At 51.6% G+C, this 18,036-nt stretch overlaps 1 protein-coding gene across 2 annotated transcripts in view; it reads right to left on the reverse strand.

Annotated features, from left to right (window-relative positions):
• Positions 1-917: 917 nt before the first annotated feature.
• TCEA2 (transcription elongation factor A2) overlaps positions 918-18,036 on the reverse strand; it is a 64,274-nt gene continuing 47,155 nt past the window's right edge. Inside the window, exons 1-11 of one of the 2 annotated variants that reach the window (XM_057400957.1) lie at positions 15,291-15,389; positions 13,838-14,046; positions 12,830-12,892; positions 12,100-12,205; positions 10,598-10,688; positions 6,235-6,368; positions 4,829-4,885; positions 3,911-4,065; positions 3,487-3,633; positions 1,669-1,740; positions 918-1,187 (exon numbers count right to left, since the gene is read on the reverse strand). In XM_057400957.1, the coding sequence (XP_057256940.1) occupies positions 1,179-1,187; positions 1,669-1,740; positions 3,487-3,633; positions 3,911-4,065; positions 4,829-4,885; positions 6,235-6,368; positions 10,598-10,688; positions 12,100-12,205; positions 12,830-12,892; positions 13,838-14,005 (1,002 nt within the window). In that variant the 5' untranslated portion in view covers positions 14,006-14,046; positions 15,291-15,389 and the 3' untranslated portion in view covers positions 918-1,178. Of the gene's footprint in view, positions 1,188-1,668; positions 1,741-3,486; positions 3,634-3,910; positions 4,066-4,828; positions 4,886-6,234; positions 6,369-10,597; positions 10,689-12,099; positions 12,206-12,829; positions 12,893-13,837; positions 14,047-15,290; positions 15,442-18,036 lie in introns of those variants that run through there. The other variant, XM_057400959.1, reaches the window with a different exon arrangement.

Below are 18,036 nucleotides of genomic sequence, written 5' to 3' on the forward strand. Positions count from 1 at the left end.
TACCCCACCTCCAGGTCCAAGCCTCTGGAATTCCTCCTGTATTTGCAGCATTTCCTCTCCTTCAGAGCCTCTCCAACAAATCCCTCTGAAAACCAAGGCTGCCTTTCAGCTGCCAAGGCAGGAGAAGAGCTTGAACAAGCAAGAAAGTGGCTGGGACTCCCTTTGACATTCCCACTGTGTGGATTCCCTCCACCTTTTTTACTGATGTCATCTCCCTGTAGCAAGTCTAACTGCACTCAGGATCCCTGCACGATGGGAAGCAGTCTTCAGGGCAGCAGGAATAACAACAGGCTGCTGACCCTCCCTGCTTCTAGATCCTGGCCACAAGGGTCTCCTTCCACAGAGGGATGGAGTACTAGGGAATGCCCACATGGGCTTAGCACTCTCTCCTCCCTGTCCTGTCCCTCTCCTTTATGTGGCTGGTGTCACCCTACTTCGTTTGCTACAACCTGAGCAGCACATTCTCTTTGCAGCAGGCTTTGCTGTTGGCATTTCAAGGCCTGTCAGAGGGGAGACTGAGATGAGCTCTGAGGCAGAAGCTCTTCCCTGTGAGGGTGCTGAGGCGCTGGCACAGGGTGCCCAGAGAAGCTGTGGCTGCCCCATCCCTGGCAGTGCTCAAGGCCAGGTTGGACACAGGGGCTTGGAGCAAGCTGCTCCAGTGGAAGGGGTCCCTGCCAACGGCAGGGGTTGTAGCTGGAGGAGCTTTAAGGTCCCTTCAACCCAAACCAGTCTGTGGTTCCATGACAAGGTACATACATCACTGCAAAAAATCAACTGAATGCTGCACTCCAGGGCACTGTTCAGTTCCCATCATGTGGACACTGACCCTCTGTGAAGCTCCCATTCAGTTCCACACCACAAAACCCAAAGTGCTGCATGGGCACAGCTCCAATAAAAGTCAGAAACTGACAAAAATGTTTAATATTAGTTTTGAAGGAAAAGTGACCGGATTTGCTTAGATGAGGAAATAACAACCACGTGTGTGCAGTGAGCTCCCCCCCATCAGCCTGTGGCTGTGGCTCTCCCCACCGAGGCCCATGTGAAGAAGCCTCCCCATTGCTGCTCTCTCAGCGTGTGACAATGCAAACTCACTTGGGACACAGAACACAACTGGAGCTGGCGTATGGAGGTCACGCTCTGAGCTGCTTTAGGCTGCTGCTCTCAAGCCACGGCACGTATCAGCAGAACTGTAAGAAAAGGGAGTTTAAACCTTCATTAGAAAGCCTCACTGCCAAAGGGAGCTCTGGGGCATGCAATGTGCTGCACACAAGACAGGGATGCAGGGGATGTCTTGTTTCTGAAGCTGCGATTCTGCAGAGGCAGGGCTCAGCCCCTGGAGTAGGGACCAAACTGCTTTTCCCAGCCATTGCTCTTTGGCATTTGAAGCCTCAATGTCATCACCACCATCCCTCAGGGGTAACGGGAGCATGAGAAGCACTGTGAGGTTGCTCATGGAAGAAGGGATGTGAGGAGGGAGACAGGGAATGTGAGCCTTGACCCAGCTCTGCGGAGATGGGATGAACCCAGGAGCCTCTGTGCTGGGAAGGAAAGATCACTTGCTAGAGGCAGTCAGTGCTTGGCAAATACCTCTGAGGGCAGCCAAGTATCTGCAGATCGTGGTGCAGCCACCCAACACCCCCAGTGCCAGCAACAGCCTTGGTGTGATACCTTCCAGCGATTCCCACACTCGTTGCACACGACGAAGGTGGTCATGGGCTCATCCGAGCTGCGGGTCTGCACCTGGGTGGGGGGCACAAAGGAAATGAGAGGCAAGCAATCACCATCACCCCATTGGGGTCACACTGTCAGATCAATGAGACCCTGAGGCTTGGGACAGCAAAATGAGCCTCCCTTTAAGATGAGTCTGGTTATGCTTTACACCTCTATGCACACCTCATGGCCCCTCTCTAGCCTGACACTACCCAGAGGGATGCGTTGTGGGGCAGCAGATATCCCTGCTCATCCCCTCTGCTGCCCATTCTCTGTGTGTGGCTCTAGGCATGAACAAACCCACTGCAAATCCCTCCCTGTGCTGCCCTGGGAAGGGAGGCAGCGAGACCACGAACCCCTCAGCCCATCAAACACATGCTCAGCAGCAACCCATAACAGCAGCACTCGAGCCATTCCCCGCTTACAGACCAGTCCTGTGTCCTGGCCTCACAGGAGCATGCTCTGGGTTACCAGGTCCTGGACATTCCCAGGCTCATTTGTATTGGAGCCATGCAGGAACTCTGCTATTTAACCCAGATGTGGCTGCTGCCTCTGCCCAGCCCTTGCCAGAAACACATACTTTGCTAAAGATGAGATTTTCAGGGCATTTGAATACCACAAGGCAGATCCACACTGGAAATGCTGGCACTCCCTGTGCAAGTCAGGCAGCAGAACTGTGCTGAGGGGTAATTATGAGCTATGTGTGTAATTACCCACTCTGCAAGAGTCACTATTTGCATGATGCACATTAAGCAAGTTTTGCAAGCAGGCTGGATGGCTGAACTCTGGAATTCTCACCCAATGCTCCTGCCTGGCTTCCAGTGCTTCCATAAACACCACTTCATCCACTTGGAACATAGAGCTCAGTCACCAGACTGTGATTTTATTAATAGAAATACAGAAAACTGAATTTTCTATTTAAAAGACACTGCTGTCACCTGCCTAATTCCAGGCAGTTGCACTCCAGTCCAATACAGGAGGAGACCGAGTCCCATGTGCTGCTGAGGTGAGATATTCCAGGCACTGCTTCCAACTGATTTACTCAATACAGGGCAAGGCTGTCAGATGCAAAACCACTCCTGAGCCAAGGGAAATCCCTGGTCAGCTGCCTGGCTCTCATCTGCTCTTGCACATCAGGTCCAAACACACACAGTTTGTGCACACCCACTCGGTAGCGATCGTGTGGTTGCTGGTGCATTTTTGGGTCTCTGCACATTCTAATGCACTGACTCATGGCAAAGGCACATTTATCTCCAGATGCCTGGCAAGAACATGGGAATGGAAAGCACTGGTAATGCATAAGCCCTCCAGCAGCTGCCCATTGAGAAGGAAAATCCCCTTTACCTGCTCACAGCACTGCTTTGGTTGCTCCTTGTTTGATTTTAAACTAAGTTGGGATTTGTCTTCTCTACAGCCTTCATTTGCTCTTTTAATACCATCAACACACTGGGTTTCTGCAGCCTCTCACCCACACTCCCCACTCCTTCGAATCAACACATTCCCAGCACCTGCTTTCAAGGAGCTGCACAGCTTCTGAAAGCTTCCTTGGCGCTGCTCTTGTACAGAGAGCCAAAAGAAGCTACACAAGCTCCAAGGAAACACGTGCAGAAACCACTGTGCAAAAGCAGGACATTTAGAGAGCTTTAAGCACACAAAAGGGTTCTCTCCACCAGTAGCAAAGTCTGTGCTGTCATGGAGCAATAAGAGCTCACGACTGTGATGGATCACATCCTGTGCAGGGGTCAGTGTGGAGTCTGCAGGAGCAGGAAGACCAACCTGGGTGTAGGTGCAGTTCTTCTTCTTGCACTTGCCACAGGTGAAGAGGTCAGTCTGTGTCCCTCCTGTCTTGGCCATCTGATGCTCCCGGATCGCTTCTTTGGTCATGGCTTTCCTGATCTCTTTCAGCTCATTACTGGCCATTTCCTTTCAAAAGAAAGGAGCAATATTAAGCCCATCTGTCCAGTTTTACCTCCACACCCACCACAGTGCAAAGAGTCAACAGGACAGGGTGGCCTAACAGATGGGTATTGACAGAAAGCCTTTCAGTCCTGCTGTTTGGTTCATACCTAGGCCCCTGTGCTGATCTGAAGGCCCAGACTGCTCCCCACATTGCAAACCCCAGTGCTATTCCCTCCCTATGCACTTGGCAACAGCAGAGCATCCCCTGTAAGCAGTAAACCTGCTCCTCAAGCTTTCTCACCTCCGAGGTCATCACTGCGATCTGCTCAGGGGTGATGGCCCCACACAGCACGTTCTTCTTCAGCTCAGGGTTTTTGGAGTCCTTCAGGTTGGAGATGCGGCTCCTCACTCGGTTCTTGTACTTCATGTCGGTGTTCTTGACATCCTGGTATATGCGTACAAGGCAGTTAAGGACTCTGCAATCAACCCAGAGGTCTCCAAGCACCTTCTACACCACTCATGAGTGGCAAAAGAGTGTTACCTGCTGCCACAGCACAGATGAGGGCGCTGGCACCCAACAGCAGTGTCTGCTCTGGGAGGTTAGTGATGGATTTGGGAGCAGGGTAACGCAATCCCAGATTCAGGGCTTTCAATTCTGGCTTTTTCACTGTGCTGGAAGGAATCTGTTTTCAGTTACACTCAGGCTCCTCAACCTGCTCTTCCTCAGTATCATAGCCACAAAACCCTCCACTAAGAGGGTCCATGGTCCCCAAACCAAGCAAACTCCTGACTTATCTCAAATCACCACAAACCTGACCCTCACTGCTCCATCCTTCCCATTGCTTGGTCTCTATCAGCACATTCTCCTCAACATGAGGCGCAGGGAAGCTGCATGTACTTGAAAGCAGAGGTGAGCAGGAAGTAGGATGCTGATGGGAAGGACAAGCTGGGCATTCCAGATCATTATGGCGTGAACAGGAAGGAAACAACCACATCCATCACACCAGGAAGGGGTGTGCCCTGAGCTCCCAGCACTACACTGATGGCTCCTTAGTGAGCCAGGACTCAACCAAGCAGAGACAGAATCAGAACTACAACAAGCAGAGTTGCAGCAGAACATTTATGCAGAGGCAAACTGTCCCATTTCTCCTCCAAGCACATTCATTTCATGGCCTGGAGGCATGCAGGCCCTTGAGGAAGCCCTGTGCAGTAAGGATATATTCTTCAATCTGGGCTGCTATGTGCTCACAGTCAGCACCAATGGCAACATAGTCATCTGGAAGAAAGAGAAACATGAGGTGAGTGCCTTCCAACAAGGCAAAGGGTCCCCAGGCTCAGCATTTCTGAGATACAAACCTAGAGAGCTTTCTATTTGGATGTAGATGCTCTTTGCATCAAATGGCCTTTGCTCTACCTACCCTCCAACCCTTCTGCAAAGGGAAGTGATGAAAATAGACCAGTCCAACCAGTCTGTGCCTTCTGCCTCTCTAGATGGACTGCACCAGACAAACCTAACAAGAACCTTGGCCCCAGAACATAGTTTCCCAGTATATTCTCGGAGCAGTTGAAATCAAACATACACAGGCAGGAACTGAGTCTCATCAGATACTTGTGTCAATGAGAAGTTGCTCTACTCAGACCAATAATCTGCCAGGGAACAAAAGCATGCAGCATTGGAATCAAGCCTTCACTCTCTTCTCACTTCAGGACTCTGCCCTCCCTCTTCTTTCATCCACCAACTAAACACCATCACAGAGTGTAGCAACCAGTGCCATAAAGTAAGGACCATAAGCAGAACAGAACTGAGCTTAGTGAAAGACTCAAGTGGACTCATTTCCAGACTCCATATGGAAAAGGGTTTTTCTAAGAGGTATACAAAGTATTAAATGCAGCATAAACACATGCACAGGAAGGCTGGAAGTAAAGACTTGAACTTCTCCATCTGCTGTCTACATTCCTTGGCTCCAAATGAATAAAACTCTACAGGGCTTAGACCCCAGTTTTCCAAAGGGATCTGCAATGTGGAGACAAGCATGTGTTCAGCTTGAGGTGTTTCAAATCTGCCTGTCAGAGATGCTGAGCACCTACAGTTGCCTTTCATTTTAGAGGTCACAGACTGAGTGCAAGAGAGACCTGTTCTACCCCAGATCCACAGAGGACCAGAGCATTTAAGAGGCTCCAGTGTGTAAAGGGAGGGAGGGAGCCTAAGAGCAGACAGTGACTGGGGTAAGCACTGTTACCAACAGTTTCCATCTACTGAGTTATAGCTCCACTTTGTGCCCAAGGGTAAGCAGAGATGACAGCTTTGCTTTACAGACAAGACAGAGAGCTAGAAAGGGAAGCAAATACCTGCACGCCTGAAGATTAAACTGGCCAGACCACCCCAGGCTGCAGAGCATAACCCCATGCTCTTAGCATCCATTACCTGACACAGTGCTGAGCCTCTGGCTCAAACCAAGTCCCTGTAGAAGTGTCTAAGGGATGTGTGGAAAAGGGGTGACCAGTGGAGCTGCTGGTAGTAACCCCTTGACAAGAGCATATCTATAGGTACTGACCTACACACAGAATGCACCAGGAGCTGTGAAGCACTTCAAGCAATGCAGGAATTGCCTCCCCAGCACTTACCATCAGCCTGCAGAGCTGCTGTCAGCATCTCCCTGCACTTGTTGCGGACAGCATCGCAGGTGACGGGCGCCGGGGGGAAGGTGGTGATTTTGGGGGTGGTCGGAGTCTTCGGAGGCTCCTGCCTTTTGTTGGAGCTAAAAGAGAAACGTCACCTGTCAGAATGGCTCAGTTCAGGGCACTGAGAGCAGAGGAGGGATCAGCAGGGCTGTGGCCAAGCATCCTGTTAATCACAACACAAAACCAGTCAGAGGAAAGCAGTGCAGACACGCACCCGAATCAGCACAATACAGCAACCAACACCATCGACCCAGCCACGAGCTCTCCTGTGACTCTGCTGGCTGTAAAGGGAGGGTTTAATCCATGCCAACCAACTTGCCATTCACCCACACAACTGCACCACTGGGCATGAAGTGAAAACGCTACAAAGCCATTGGACACCATCAGTAACTCAAATGCACTCAGGACTTGCTGTGACCATCTCGGTCTGGTAGCGCAGTGCAGAGTCATGGCACATTAATCCTCTTATTTCACAGGACACCAAGTCCATAACTGCTCTCAGCAGAAAGGGAGCAGAAGCCACCAATAAAGTGAATCTCAAGTGGTTCCACATCTCGCATCTTTTGCTGCCAAGATGTCAGCAAGAAGAAAGAGCTCCACACGTCAGTGCTCCAGCCCTCTGTCGCCGACAAGGGGTGCAGGATGCTGCCTTCTGAAGCAGAAAGCAGAGAAGCCTAAAGAAGGAGCTGCAATGCCAAGGAAGAGAAAGAAAAAGGCACCTTCAGCTCCAATACTAAATGATAATCCATAAGAGGATCTTTTTCCTGTAACCTGGACAAGACTCTGATTACTCACCTCAGAAGAGCACCTCTGCAAGCCACACAGAGCTTGCACAAGACTGAAATACTGGTTCCCTCATAAAGGTAGCTTCATTTCCACTTGCAAGCAATCACAGGCACAGACAAGGGAATGCAAACACTTGCCTGCCGTGGCTGACTCAGGTCATCTGCCAGGGGAGACTGGAGGCACAGAATGAGCACCCAGACCTGCCGCCTGCACCATCACAGGGTGACAAATCACTGCACAGGCTGGGCTTGCACGCACTGTGCGTGCTGGAGAGGAGCTTCACTGAGCTGTTCAGCTGATGCTACACCCACAGTGCTGGGCATCTTTGCCCATAAAGCCTAACATCTGCAAGGAGAGTTAGTTAGCCCTGCAAACACTGATGTGGGCTATTATGATTCCCAGATGATTTTGTAGAGCTCTTCCCCTCCACCTTAAATCAGCAAAACAGCAATTTTTTCAGCAGACATTGCTGCAGCTTTGGTGTTTGGGTCATAAAATGCAGTGTATTTATGGCCAATGCCTGGTAGCATTAATGCAGTAAAAGAAAGAGAAACCCTGGTATTTCACCCTTGCCATTCTGGCAACACATCCTTGAAGATCCAAGTGGTTTGACAGTTGCTCTTCAGCTGGGTCATTACCACCAGCTCTCTGCCAGCAAAAAGAAATGTTATGACCAGGCACTTCCACTTCACTGTCCTGGAAGGGATTAGGCAGGCCCCCAATAAAACTGGGCTAAGCTGGAAACCTTCTGAATCTGTGGCTGCACAGACTGAGCCAGGCAAGTCCAGGGATTTATCCTGGGACACCCTGCTGCTGAGTTCAGATCCAGTTTGGCTCTGCAGTGCCTTAAAGCCTGTAGATCATCATTAGAGCTACTGGATTTCCACAGTTCAAAACCTCACCAGGTCCTTTTAAGCAGCATCCACCAGTGCACCTCCAGCAAGCTGTCCATGTCAAGCCAGAGCAGATTCATTTCTTGCTCAGATGAAATAGATACACTCTGAGAGGGATTACATTGCAAGCTTAGCGTGGATCTTTGACCAGCAGCCGAATAAAATCCTTTTTACCAGCTTGTTTTACTGGTCAGCACTGCAGGATGCTATTAAGGAACACATTTGTGGCCAAACAGCTCAAAACACTCATTAGGATTTACACTGCACATGTTAAAGACAAGCATCTTAGCTTGCAAGTAAATTAGACCATGAGCTTCTCCCATCTGGGATGTGCAAAGCACCACCAGGCACTTTTGTACCTAGGGAGCTGCTGTGTACAGATCACAGGCAGTACACATGGGGCATACATAGCAAAGCATCCACAACTCGAATAGCTCTGCTTAAAATCACAGCTGATCACGTTGCATAAAACAGCCTGGAAAAATAAGACTTCCCAAAGGAAAAAGGCAAAAAGCCTCAAAACCATACCTACAATAAAGGGAAAGGCTGAAGGAACTGAAGTGCTTTACAGCAGGAAAGTCCTGAAATACTGGAAAACTTGGGATGGAGATTTCCACTCTCTAGAGGTGGGGAATAAAGCTAAAGATGCATGGTTATCCCACTGCTGTTAGCTGAAAAGTAAAGACATTCACCCATATACACAGTCTATGTGCCCTGAGATGACAACAGACTTTCAGCCATTCCAAAGACTGCACAGAAAGTCTGTTCAGCTTTTAAAGTTAGTTTGTAATTAGAAGAGTTGTGAAAGAGCTCAAACACACCTAAAAGACTCGTATGTTCCTTGTGGTTCACACTGCTGCTGTTAAACAGGAGAAAGAGCTTGTAAATCCATCCAGGCAACAAAAGCTCATACATAAAAAAGGCCATGCTGGAACAAATGGTGGCAAAGCAACAGCCAGGGACTGCACTGGAAGGAAGTCCCACAGAAGAGCTGAATTCAGGCCACAGATCCAAGACCTCCTCATAAAAGCAGTTTAGAGAACCCTGGAAGAGGAAAAGCTCATGCTGCCAGAGACACAGCAATATTAGACACAGCCCATTAAAGTGTACTACACTAATGGGCTAAGATACTACAGCACAGCAGAATATGCTTTGGATTACAGTAATGCAGCAATGTGAGTTCCCAGGTGCCAGCACCACGCTGGCTGGCTCCAAACCCTCAGGTCTTGCAGCTCTCTAGTCACTACAGAGGGATTTTCTACATCTGTGCTCCAGAAAGCAAGGCAAGCTTCAGGCCAAGGGCTGTTCAAGTTTCTCCGACAGAAGAGAAGAGCAAGGCCCAGCCAAAATCCATCAGACTAAGTGGCTGAAATACTGACTACAAGCTGATCTCTTTGGTGTCTCGAGAGCAGCCTCATCTGAACCAGCTTATCGCGCACTGAGCAGCTAGTCAGCCTCTCTCCATCACAGCCTGTGCTTCCAAGAACAAAGACTTTTCACTGCTAATAAATCCTCTTTTTGTCAAGGCAGATTAGTAGTTTATTTTGCAGCCCTGGAGCATTCCAGTCTCTAAAGAGAGCCTGGCTCAAGCTGACCTCAGGAGCTGGCCACTTCTGTTGGTCTATGCTACACTAATCCATTTGCTTCTGTTTATCCTTCCCAGCCAAGGGCACACTTTGCCACTCAGAAGATGGAGGCTGAATATGTATGGAAAGCATCAAGGAGAAAAAACCCTGCAGTATCTGCAGCACATCAAGGCACAGGGGAGCATTAATGACAAGCCACAAAGCTCCACATACCCCATAGTAACTGACAAAGCAAGGAGCCACAGCAGGGGTTTGCCTCTACCTGCAGCCAGGATGCTATTCCAAGTGAAATGATGAGTCTCAGCCTTCAAACCAGATGTCCTAACAGGCCCAGCTTGTTTTGCTCATCAAGTGTCTACTGCAGCGTGCCCAGGGAATGTCTCACACTTCCTTCCCCTTAGGGTCTGCATTCCACAAGGTCAAGTTTCCAAAGGTTGAAACAGAAGCTTCCCTGTTTCTTTGACCTCATTCCTGGCTTGAGCAGTACCAGCCAAGTTCTTGCCTTCTCCTTTCCCCATCAGCAACAGCCAACAGGAATTCCAAACAGGCTTCTGCCCTTATCCTGGAGGATAATCTGCCTCCTTTACCAGTAAGCTGGGATGTGTCAAGGACAAAGGAATGGCTCACTATAGTGATGTATTAATCCCATCCACCACTTGAAATTGCAAAGCCCCAAAATCATCTTCATTCTAAGGAGGTCAAAGTTAGAAATAAGCAAAAATAGATGAAAATGCAAAAGAAAGAACAGAGGAATTTACTACAAGATCCACACATAACAGCAGAAAAATACAGAACAAGAAGTGAGTAAAATCACAGCACTCACTAAAGCCACCCTATTTTGTAGATGTATATTTCTGCATTACACTATTAAAGACACCACACATCATCTCTGAGCAAGTCTTCACTTGTGGTGTTTCTGACCAGGAATTTGATGACACAAAATTCACAACTCACACACCTAAGAGTAAAAATCAATGCAAGATACCTTAAGCAAGCTCACATTCTCTAACCAAACCCTCTGTGGTTACAGGGAAGCATTACCTTTGGTCTCTTGAGTTACCAGTCTCCTTCGAGGAGGATGTTGGCAAGGACAGGCCCTTCTTTTTCTCCTCACTTTTATCCTCAGAAGCATCTGGATTCAGAAGAGAAATGGATGCTGAAGGGTTCAGTATTGGCCTTTATATGCTACAACCCTGCACCCACTAATCAATGTCTTAGCCCTACACAGCATTGGCCTAAAGCAAGTTATCACTCTCCAAAAAGAATCAGGGGAAAGAACACCTTTACAGTCTTCAGTGCTTTCCAACAGAGCTTTTGCTTGTCTCCAAATAGAAACTGATTGAAACCAAAGCTTTCCTCACTAAACTGAGGAGCAATCACCTTCCCTGCCTCAGACACAGGCTCCTCAGAAGACAAGCCTCAGCACAAAAGCCTCAGAGACACCCTGGCTGCAGAGCACTGATTACATCAAGTTCTCTAAAGCAAGCAGCATTTCCAGCCAACACCACCTGATGGGCCAGCATGGGCTGGTCCTTCTGGGAATACAGCTTCTGCTGTTTCCCAAGTGCTGCTGAAAGCCAATAGCACAACCCTGGAGAGGGCTTTCATTAGGCTGTAGAACAAGCCTGACCCAGAGGTGAAGTGTCTCAGCCTGGCCAACACCCATCATGTGGAAGTGACAGTCCCAGCCAGGGCAGGAAAAGTGCTTCTAACATACATTTAGCCTCTCAAAGGAGGAGCCCTGGGGTGCAAAGCAGAGTCAAGCACAGTTCATTTTGCCTCAAACACTACATTGTTCTTGCTCTTTCCACATAGAGCTGCCCCAAAAGATCTGTTCAAATAGGAGCATTTTAATCTCACATTGAGATGCTCTGCCACCAATACAGACTGGGAGACACAGGGTGGAGCAGGACACAGGTAGACCTGCCCCTCTAACCTCAGCACTGCAGATGTCTCATTCTTCTACCACAAAGGAAACCAATAAACCCATATTTGCAATCCCTCCCTCTGGGATGCTGACATTAGCCTGTGCTGTATCAGCTTGAAGATCCCTCAGACAGAACTGCAAGCTCCTGCTCATGGCATCCATCACCATGAAAGCCTCCCCAGCAGGCAGCAGTCCATGTGAACTTCTCCACAAGGTGTTAAACTAAAGTCCTTCTACAACTCATCACCCAAATGCATTCCAGCATTTCTTTCCAAGCTGTTGCACAAGGCAGACAGCACACCCTGTATTAACGACACGCAGCACAGAAGCTGGGGCAGAGGGTTCAGAACACAGATAAATAATGCTACTACTTATTATATGGGTAAGTACATGCAGTCCTGAAGCTTTCAATGCTTTTTCAAGGATGAGCTAGCTCAACAGGAGCTACTAGAAGAATCCATGGTAGATCTGAAAGCCAGAGGGTGCAATTGTAAAGGCTGGTTTGCCAGAATATTCTTTTCAGATCCAGAGATGAATGGATCCCAGAAACCCAGCCTGCAGCTGAAGGCAGCTCCTTCCCAAGTCAAATATGACAGGAACATGCCGATTTCCTTACCTAGGAGTTTCTTCCAAGATTTGATGAGGGATTTGGCAAGAGAGATCACTTCTTCATCTGTGCTCTGCTTCCTCAGTGCATTCACCGACATCCCAATGCGGGTGGACTGCAAGTGAACATTCATATGAATCACTCCAAGCCAGATTTGTTATTTGTTACTAACCCAAACCAGAAACAAGCACGAGGAAGTCAAAGCAATGACCAAGATATGAAGTATCCAAGGACCTGCACAATGATTATCTCTTCTTGTTAGAGTGAGATGACACTCCAGCTCAAACTATCCAAAAGCAGACATACACTCACCCACAAACACCTTCTCTACAGGTCTGGAAGTGACATTCAACCTTGAGTAAAAAGACTCAGGATGTATATCTTAACCTCTGTACTGTAATTGTGCTCACCCTCCCCATTGTCCTAAATATTACCATCACAAAGACTTAAAGAACTTCTCCCATGATTGCCCTCTGTGGTTGCTACTTCAATCCGGTCTTTCCTCTTCTTGAAGCCTAAGACAGGAGCAGTTGCCCACACCTGCCTCATTAGCTACACACTGTGGCACAGAGCTATGCAACTGCCACTCCGAACCCCAGGTTCAGTACTATTTTCTGTATTTAACATTTACTTTGATGCTTTCAGTGAGGCAAGAAGCAAGAATAAATCTGTTACATTTATTAAGACACTTTGAGCTCATCCAGATGCAGATATCAGCTTTTGACCCTGTGCAACTCACCTGCAGCAAGTCCAAAGTCATAGGCATACTTTTCAGTTCTTTCAGTAAATCCATTGCACCATCCTGGAGAGGAAAAGAGAAACTCAGTGAGTGCCTCAGCTGTTGGTAAAGAGATAATGGGAATAAATTCAGAAAGCTGAATCTGAAGGGAAAACCACCAGCACTCTGTGGGGGTTGCTGTTCTGGACAGACAGGAGATCCTACAATTTGAAGGCACCTGAGATATTACAATAGGCAAAACAGGAGAGCACTGGATCTCTACAGGTCTTTGCTGGTGTATGGAACAACTGCAGCATTAGCTTACTGTCCTTACCTGGCAAGTACTGGCTCACAAGAACATCCTGGCATAGTTGCAAGAGCTTCAGTCACCCACCTACAGCCCAGAATCACTGTCCAGAGCTCAAAGTATCCTCTTGGAACATGAATCCTAGTGTAGCTGTTTCCTAGTTTTCATATTAATACCCCACTCTGCTCAGGACTATTGCTGATACCAGGAGCAAAGCCATCAAGCAGTGATGCTGAAGAGCAGGTCACTTGAACTCATTATATGAGGTTTCCTTGCATCAGTTCTGCATTCCAGAACCTGGATCTAGGAAAAAAAAAGCTGGCTAGGCAATATGTAGGTACCTAAAATTGACAGCCACTCAGAAATGGCAGGCATCACAGCCTGCAGTCTGCCTGTCTATTCAGCTGGCTCTTGCCTCCCATTCCCTTCTATCAAACAAGGCCTTCTAGTGTTCCTATTTAAGAGCTCATTTAAAACACCAACCACTCCAAGCCCATTGGCAGCACAAGGCCTACAGAGCCCAACCTTGTGGGGAAGAGAAGCAGCCTGCACGGACCCTGTCCTGGGATCCCATCCTCCCTGCCTTCCCCATTCATTGCAGGAAGCCATCCAGCTGCCAAGTGCCACCCTACAGAACAGATGCTGAGAAAGCCAAAGCAGAGTCAAAGCTGTCAGCGTGCACAAAAGCAACACACACCAGCATAAACCACACGTTACCATACCCAGAACGAGCAGCTTCCCACTCGGGCAGCTTCACACCTTCCCGTTCCTCCTGCAGCCACAAGGACTCCATTAAATCCAGCCCTTAACATACAAAATGACCTGGTGGTTCCTGTCTCCGTTATCAGAAAGGGAGTCACTTGGCACACTGGCAGCAAATGGGGATCCATGCAAAAACTAGAGCAACAAAGAGGTACTCCAGGCAATCATCCTGCAGGAAGAGTTAGCAAATTAGCTGATGTACAACACACACACGCTACGGCTCAGTACCACACCAGTGCCAGCCCAGAGGAAGCACTGCAGACTGCTCTGAAGAAGCTGCCTCTTTCCCAATGAAGCTTGGAAGCAAATTCAGCAAAAGTTGCTCCTTTCCTATTTCAGCAATGGCGTTGAAAGCCTACCATCACTGGGAACAGACACCGCAGGCTGTGGTTTAGCCCAAACACACTCTCCTGGGCTGTTAGAGCTACACAAGCACCAGTGCTCACCCCATCCACCGCTGGCAGAGCCGGTTTGGCATTCCAAAGTTCACATGGCGACCGCAGCCAGCATCCCATCCCCCAAACACCACATTCCCTAACCCCATCCCTCCTGCTCCCCACTGCCATGCCCCAGCCCCAGCTGTACAGCAGGCCACCATCACAAACCCTCATCACCCAGCTCGCTGCCTTAGCGCTCATGATGCGGCTGGTACTTGTATGAGCACCATCAGACATATCCCATTAGGCAGGGAAACACTTCCTAATGCCCCCCCCCAGGCAGTTTCTCCCCCTGTGAGACCCCCGGTGTGCAGACAGCAGCGAGGCCAGCCCTCCATGCTCAAACACACAGGGGAGTGAGCAGAAGTGGCGCTTGTATAGGACAGGGATGCAGGAGGCAAGTACAGAAGCACGGGGGCTCTCCCTAAGGGCACACAGCAGGGCTCCAAGGGCAGCGCTGGGAGGGATGTGCAAGGAATCCTCCTTCCCAATGGCTCCCAACTCAAAGGCTGAGGACGCTCCAAGGAGGGGAGCACCCCAGCAGGAGCAGGATGAGCCCTAAGGGTGCCGAGATGCGGGGAGGAAGGGTTCCCATAGCACCACAGGGGACCATGGAGCCGCCCCCCTATAACGGCCGGTGGGTGGAACCCGCAGCACCGCAACGGATGGGGAACGGACATGGGGCCTGTCCCCCGGTGCCGCCCCGTTTGGGAGAGGGAACCGCATCTCGACAGAGGAGGGGGCTTCTGCTCTATCGCGATAGCGACAGTGGGGGGGGGGTGCCCCCAGAACGAGGCCCCAAAAATGAGGGCTGGGGAAGGAGGAGACCCCCTCACAACGGGCGCGGAGGGAGAAGCAGGGGGTCCGCAGCGAGGACGGGGGCCCCGCGGAGATGGATGCTGCAGCCGCCAGCCCCGGGTGAAGGGGAGGCCGCCCACCCGAGGCGTGCGGCGGGGGCCCGGCCGCCGCCACTCACCGCGCTCTTCTTGGCCACCATCTTGTCCAGCCGCCGGGCGATGCGAACGATCTCCTCCTCCCCGCCCATGGCGCCGCTGCCCGCGGCCGCCGGTCCCGGCCGGGACTGGGGGGAGCTGTCGGTGCCTGCCCGGTGCCCACCACAACCCCCGGTGCCTCAGGCAGAGCGGGCGACGCGCAAGGCACGACGGGACTTGTAGTCCTCCGGGCGCCAGCCAGCCTCTTCGTCACAGGGCAGGGGACTACAACTCCCAGCGTGCCCCGCGCTCACCCCGGGGCACTGTAGGGGCTGTAGTCCGAGCCCCCCCCCCCCCAACCTCAGGCCCTGCAGCGGAGCGCGGTCCCCATGGCTCCCCCCCCAAAGCCGTAGGGACACACCGGCTGTGGGGCAGCCCGGGCCGTCCCCTTCTTCAGCCAGGCCGAGCTGCCCCGTCCCGCAGGGCTCCACCAGCCCTTTATAAACTGCCCAGCCCCTGACACAGCTGAGCCCCATTTGGCCGCCTGCAGCAGCCGCAGGTGAGCGGGTCCCTATGGAGCCCAGAGCACTGCCTCAAAGGCAGCTGGAAGTGGGTGTTTGATCAGCGTTGGAGTCGCTTTTCCATCCTTGAGCACCGCAAGGGCATCACCCGTGGTTGCAGCCCTGCATCGGATGACCCTTAAGCGCTGTGGTTATCCCCACTACACTAACACGCAGTGATTGCAATGGGTCCAGTGTGGACTTGGGGGTACCTGAGAGAAGGATGGGATGGAGCGGGGCTGGATGCTTTAGGGGTGCCCAGGCGCGGAGCCCCCCTGTAGGTGGCACTCGTACGCTGTGCGAGCGCCCCGCGTCCTCCGGGGACCTGCGGTGGGACTCTGGATATTGTTGTTCCTTCCAGCTGGTTCCTGGCAGCGGGAGAACTTCCATGGCCTCCTCCCGGCCCTGCCTGCGCTGGTAAAGAGCGGCCGCATCCTGCCCCGGCGCGGCTGCAGCGCAGGGGGAGGCAGAGGATGCGCTGCTGTGTGGCCTTCAGGCTGCACCGCCAGGGTTGCCTGTGCTCAGCTCCATCCATGCGGTGACTGAGTCACTGAGGACAGAGTTTAAGCTTATCCAGCACACAAAGGTGGGGAGCGTTGCTAAACCTCTTCTGTGGTTGTCCCCCAAACCCACCCATTCGGCACCTTTGCAGCAGCTCACATAGAGGTGGACATACCCCTTGAGCGAGACCTGCTTCCCCAGATGTGTGAGACGCGTTTCGGTTCATCCCCAAACCAGCAGAGGTGGCCCCAGACCAAACCTGAGCTCCAGACCCTCTCCTTGCCATGGTGCTTGGAGCTACCTTGAAACTTCTTGGCTTGGCCCCATGTTTGCAAACGCAATTCCCTCCAACCCGGCGTCTGGAGCCTCTGCAGCATCTGGAAAGCCTCCATCCCTTGGCAGGGGCTGGCTGGGAAGCGAGGGGATGCCATTTCGCAGGGGCAGGGCCCACCTCTGAGAGGGCAGGAGGGAACAAGTCCCAACAAGGGCACCTATGGAGCTCCTTGGAAGCGAGACCCACGGTGTGGGGTCGGGTCACGCCGGTCCTTGGCGTCAGAGGCACACTCGAGCGGCCCTGCTGCCACTGGGGCTGCGGTTCGTGCCTCTGCAACGCCAGGATGGTTCCTGACCACAACTATGGCCGGGGACGTGCCTCAGATTCCAGAGCTTCCAGTCACCGATGCTGAGCGCCATCACCCCATTGCTCCCTGCCTCCGAGTGAGAAACCCATCACCCCATCAACACCAGCCTCACCCAGGGCCCACGATGGGCAGCGTATCCCTGAGGTATGGAATCCTTATGTACAACCCCATTGCTGCCTGCTGGGATGGGAAGCGTGCCCGTCCCCCCTGCGGGCAGCCAGCAGCATCCCCCTGCTCCTGCCAAAGGGTTAAAGAGAGCGGAGCAGGGAGGGCTCCTGCCTGACCTTGGCTGGGAAGCAGCCGCGGCGTCGCTCAGCGCGGCCCCTCGAGCGCGGAGCCGGTGGCCGGAGCGCTCCCGGAGCCTGGGTGGAGGTGGATGCGGAGGAAACTCCACCTCCGCGGGAGCAGACCTGCTATGGCAGGAATTCCCAGAGAAATTCCCGCCGTGAACTCTCCGTTACCTCTTTGGGAGAGCAGCTCCTTGAACGGGCTGAAACCAGAGCAGGGGCGAGGCTGGAGCTGGGCTTGGGGGGGGGGGGAGAGATGGGGAAGGGGCTTTAGTTGACCCTGCGCACCAAGAGGCACCGTTAAAGAGGCAGAGCTTGCTGCTAAATCAAGCCCCACAAAAGCTCACCTGGTTTTCCCCCTCCCGGCTCCTGTGTTTCCCAAGTGATTCTCAGCCGATTTGAACCCGTTTGACAGCCTGGATGAGGTCAAATGAGCTTTCCTTGCTTCCAGCATCGCCAGCAGATTCAAGTCACCGTTATTCATTTGGAGACGGGCCACCAAACTGCACTCTTTGTCTCGCTCCCAACCACCAGAGGCTCAATGTGGTCCACTCTTGGAGAACAGAGAGGAGAAGCCGTCCTGGACCCAGCCTTGCCCACACACCTATCCCGAGAGCAGGGTCTCCAGGATCTCAGCCTTGGGATCAAAGCTCATAGAGAGCTTGGGATCATAGCTCATGTTGGTTGTCCCTCATAGACACACTGGGTTCTGAGCTGGTAGAGACACCCCATCCAGGGAGCATCAACCAGGAAGCAGCTGGAATACCCTGAGCCTGCATCCAATGCCATGAACGCCAGGCA

The sequence above is a fragment of the Pezoporus wallicus genome, unplaced genomic scaffold (assembly GCF_028554395.1).
Source record: "Pezoporus wallicus isolate ANWC-B61680 ecotype Strahan unplaced genomic scaffold, APGP_CSIRO_Pwel_v1 contig_11133, whole genome shotgun sequence".
Lineage (NCBI taxonomy): Eukaryota > Metazoa > Chordata > Aves > Psittaciformes > Psittacidae > Pezoporus > Pezoporus wallicus.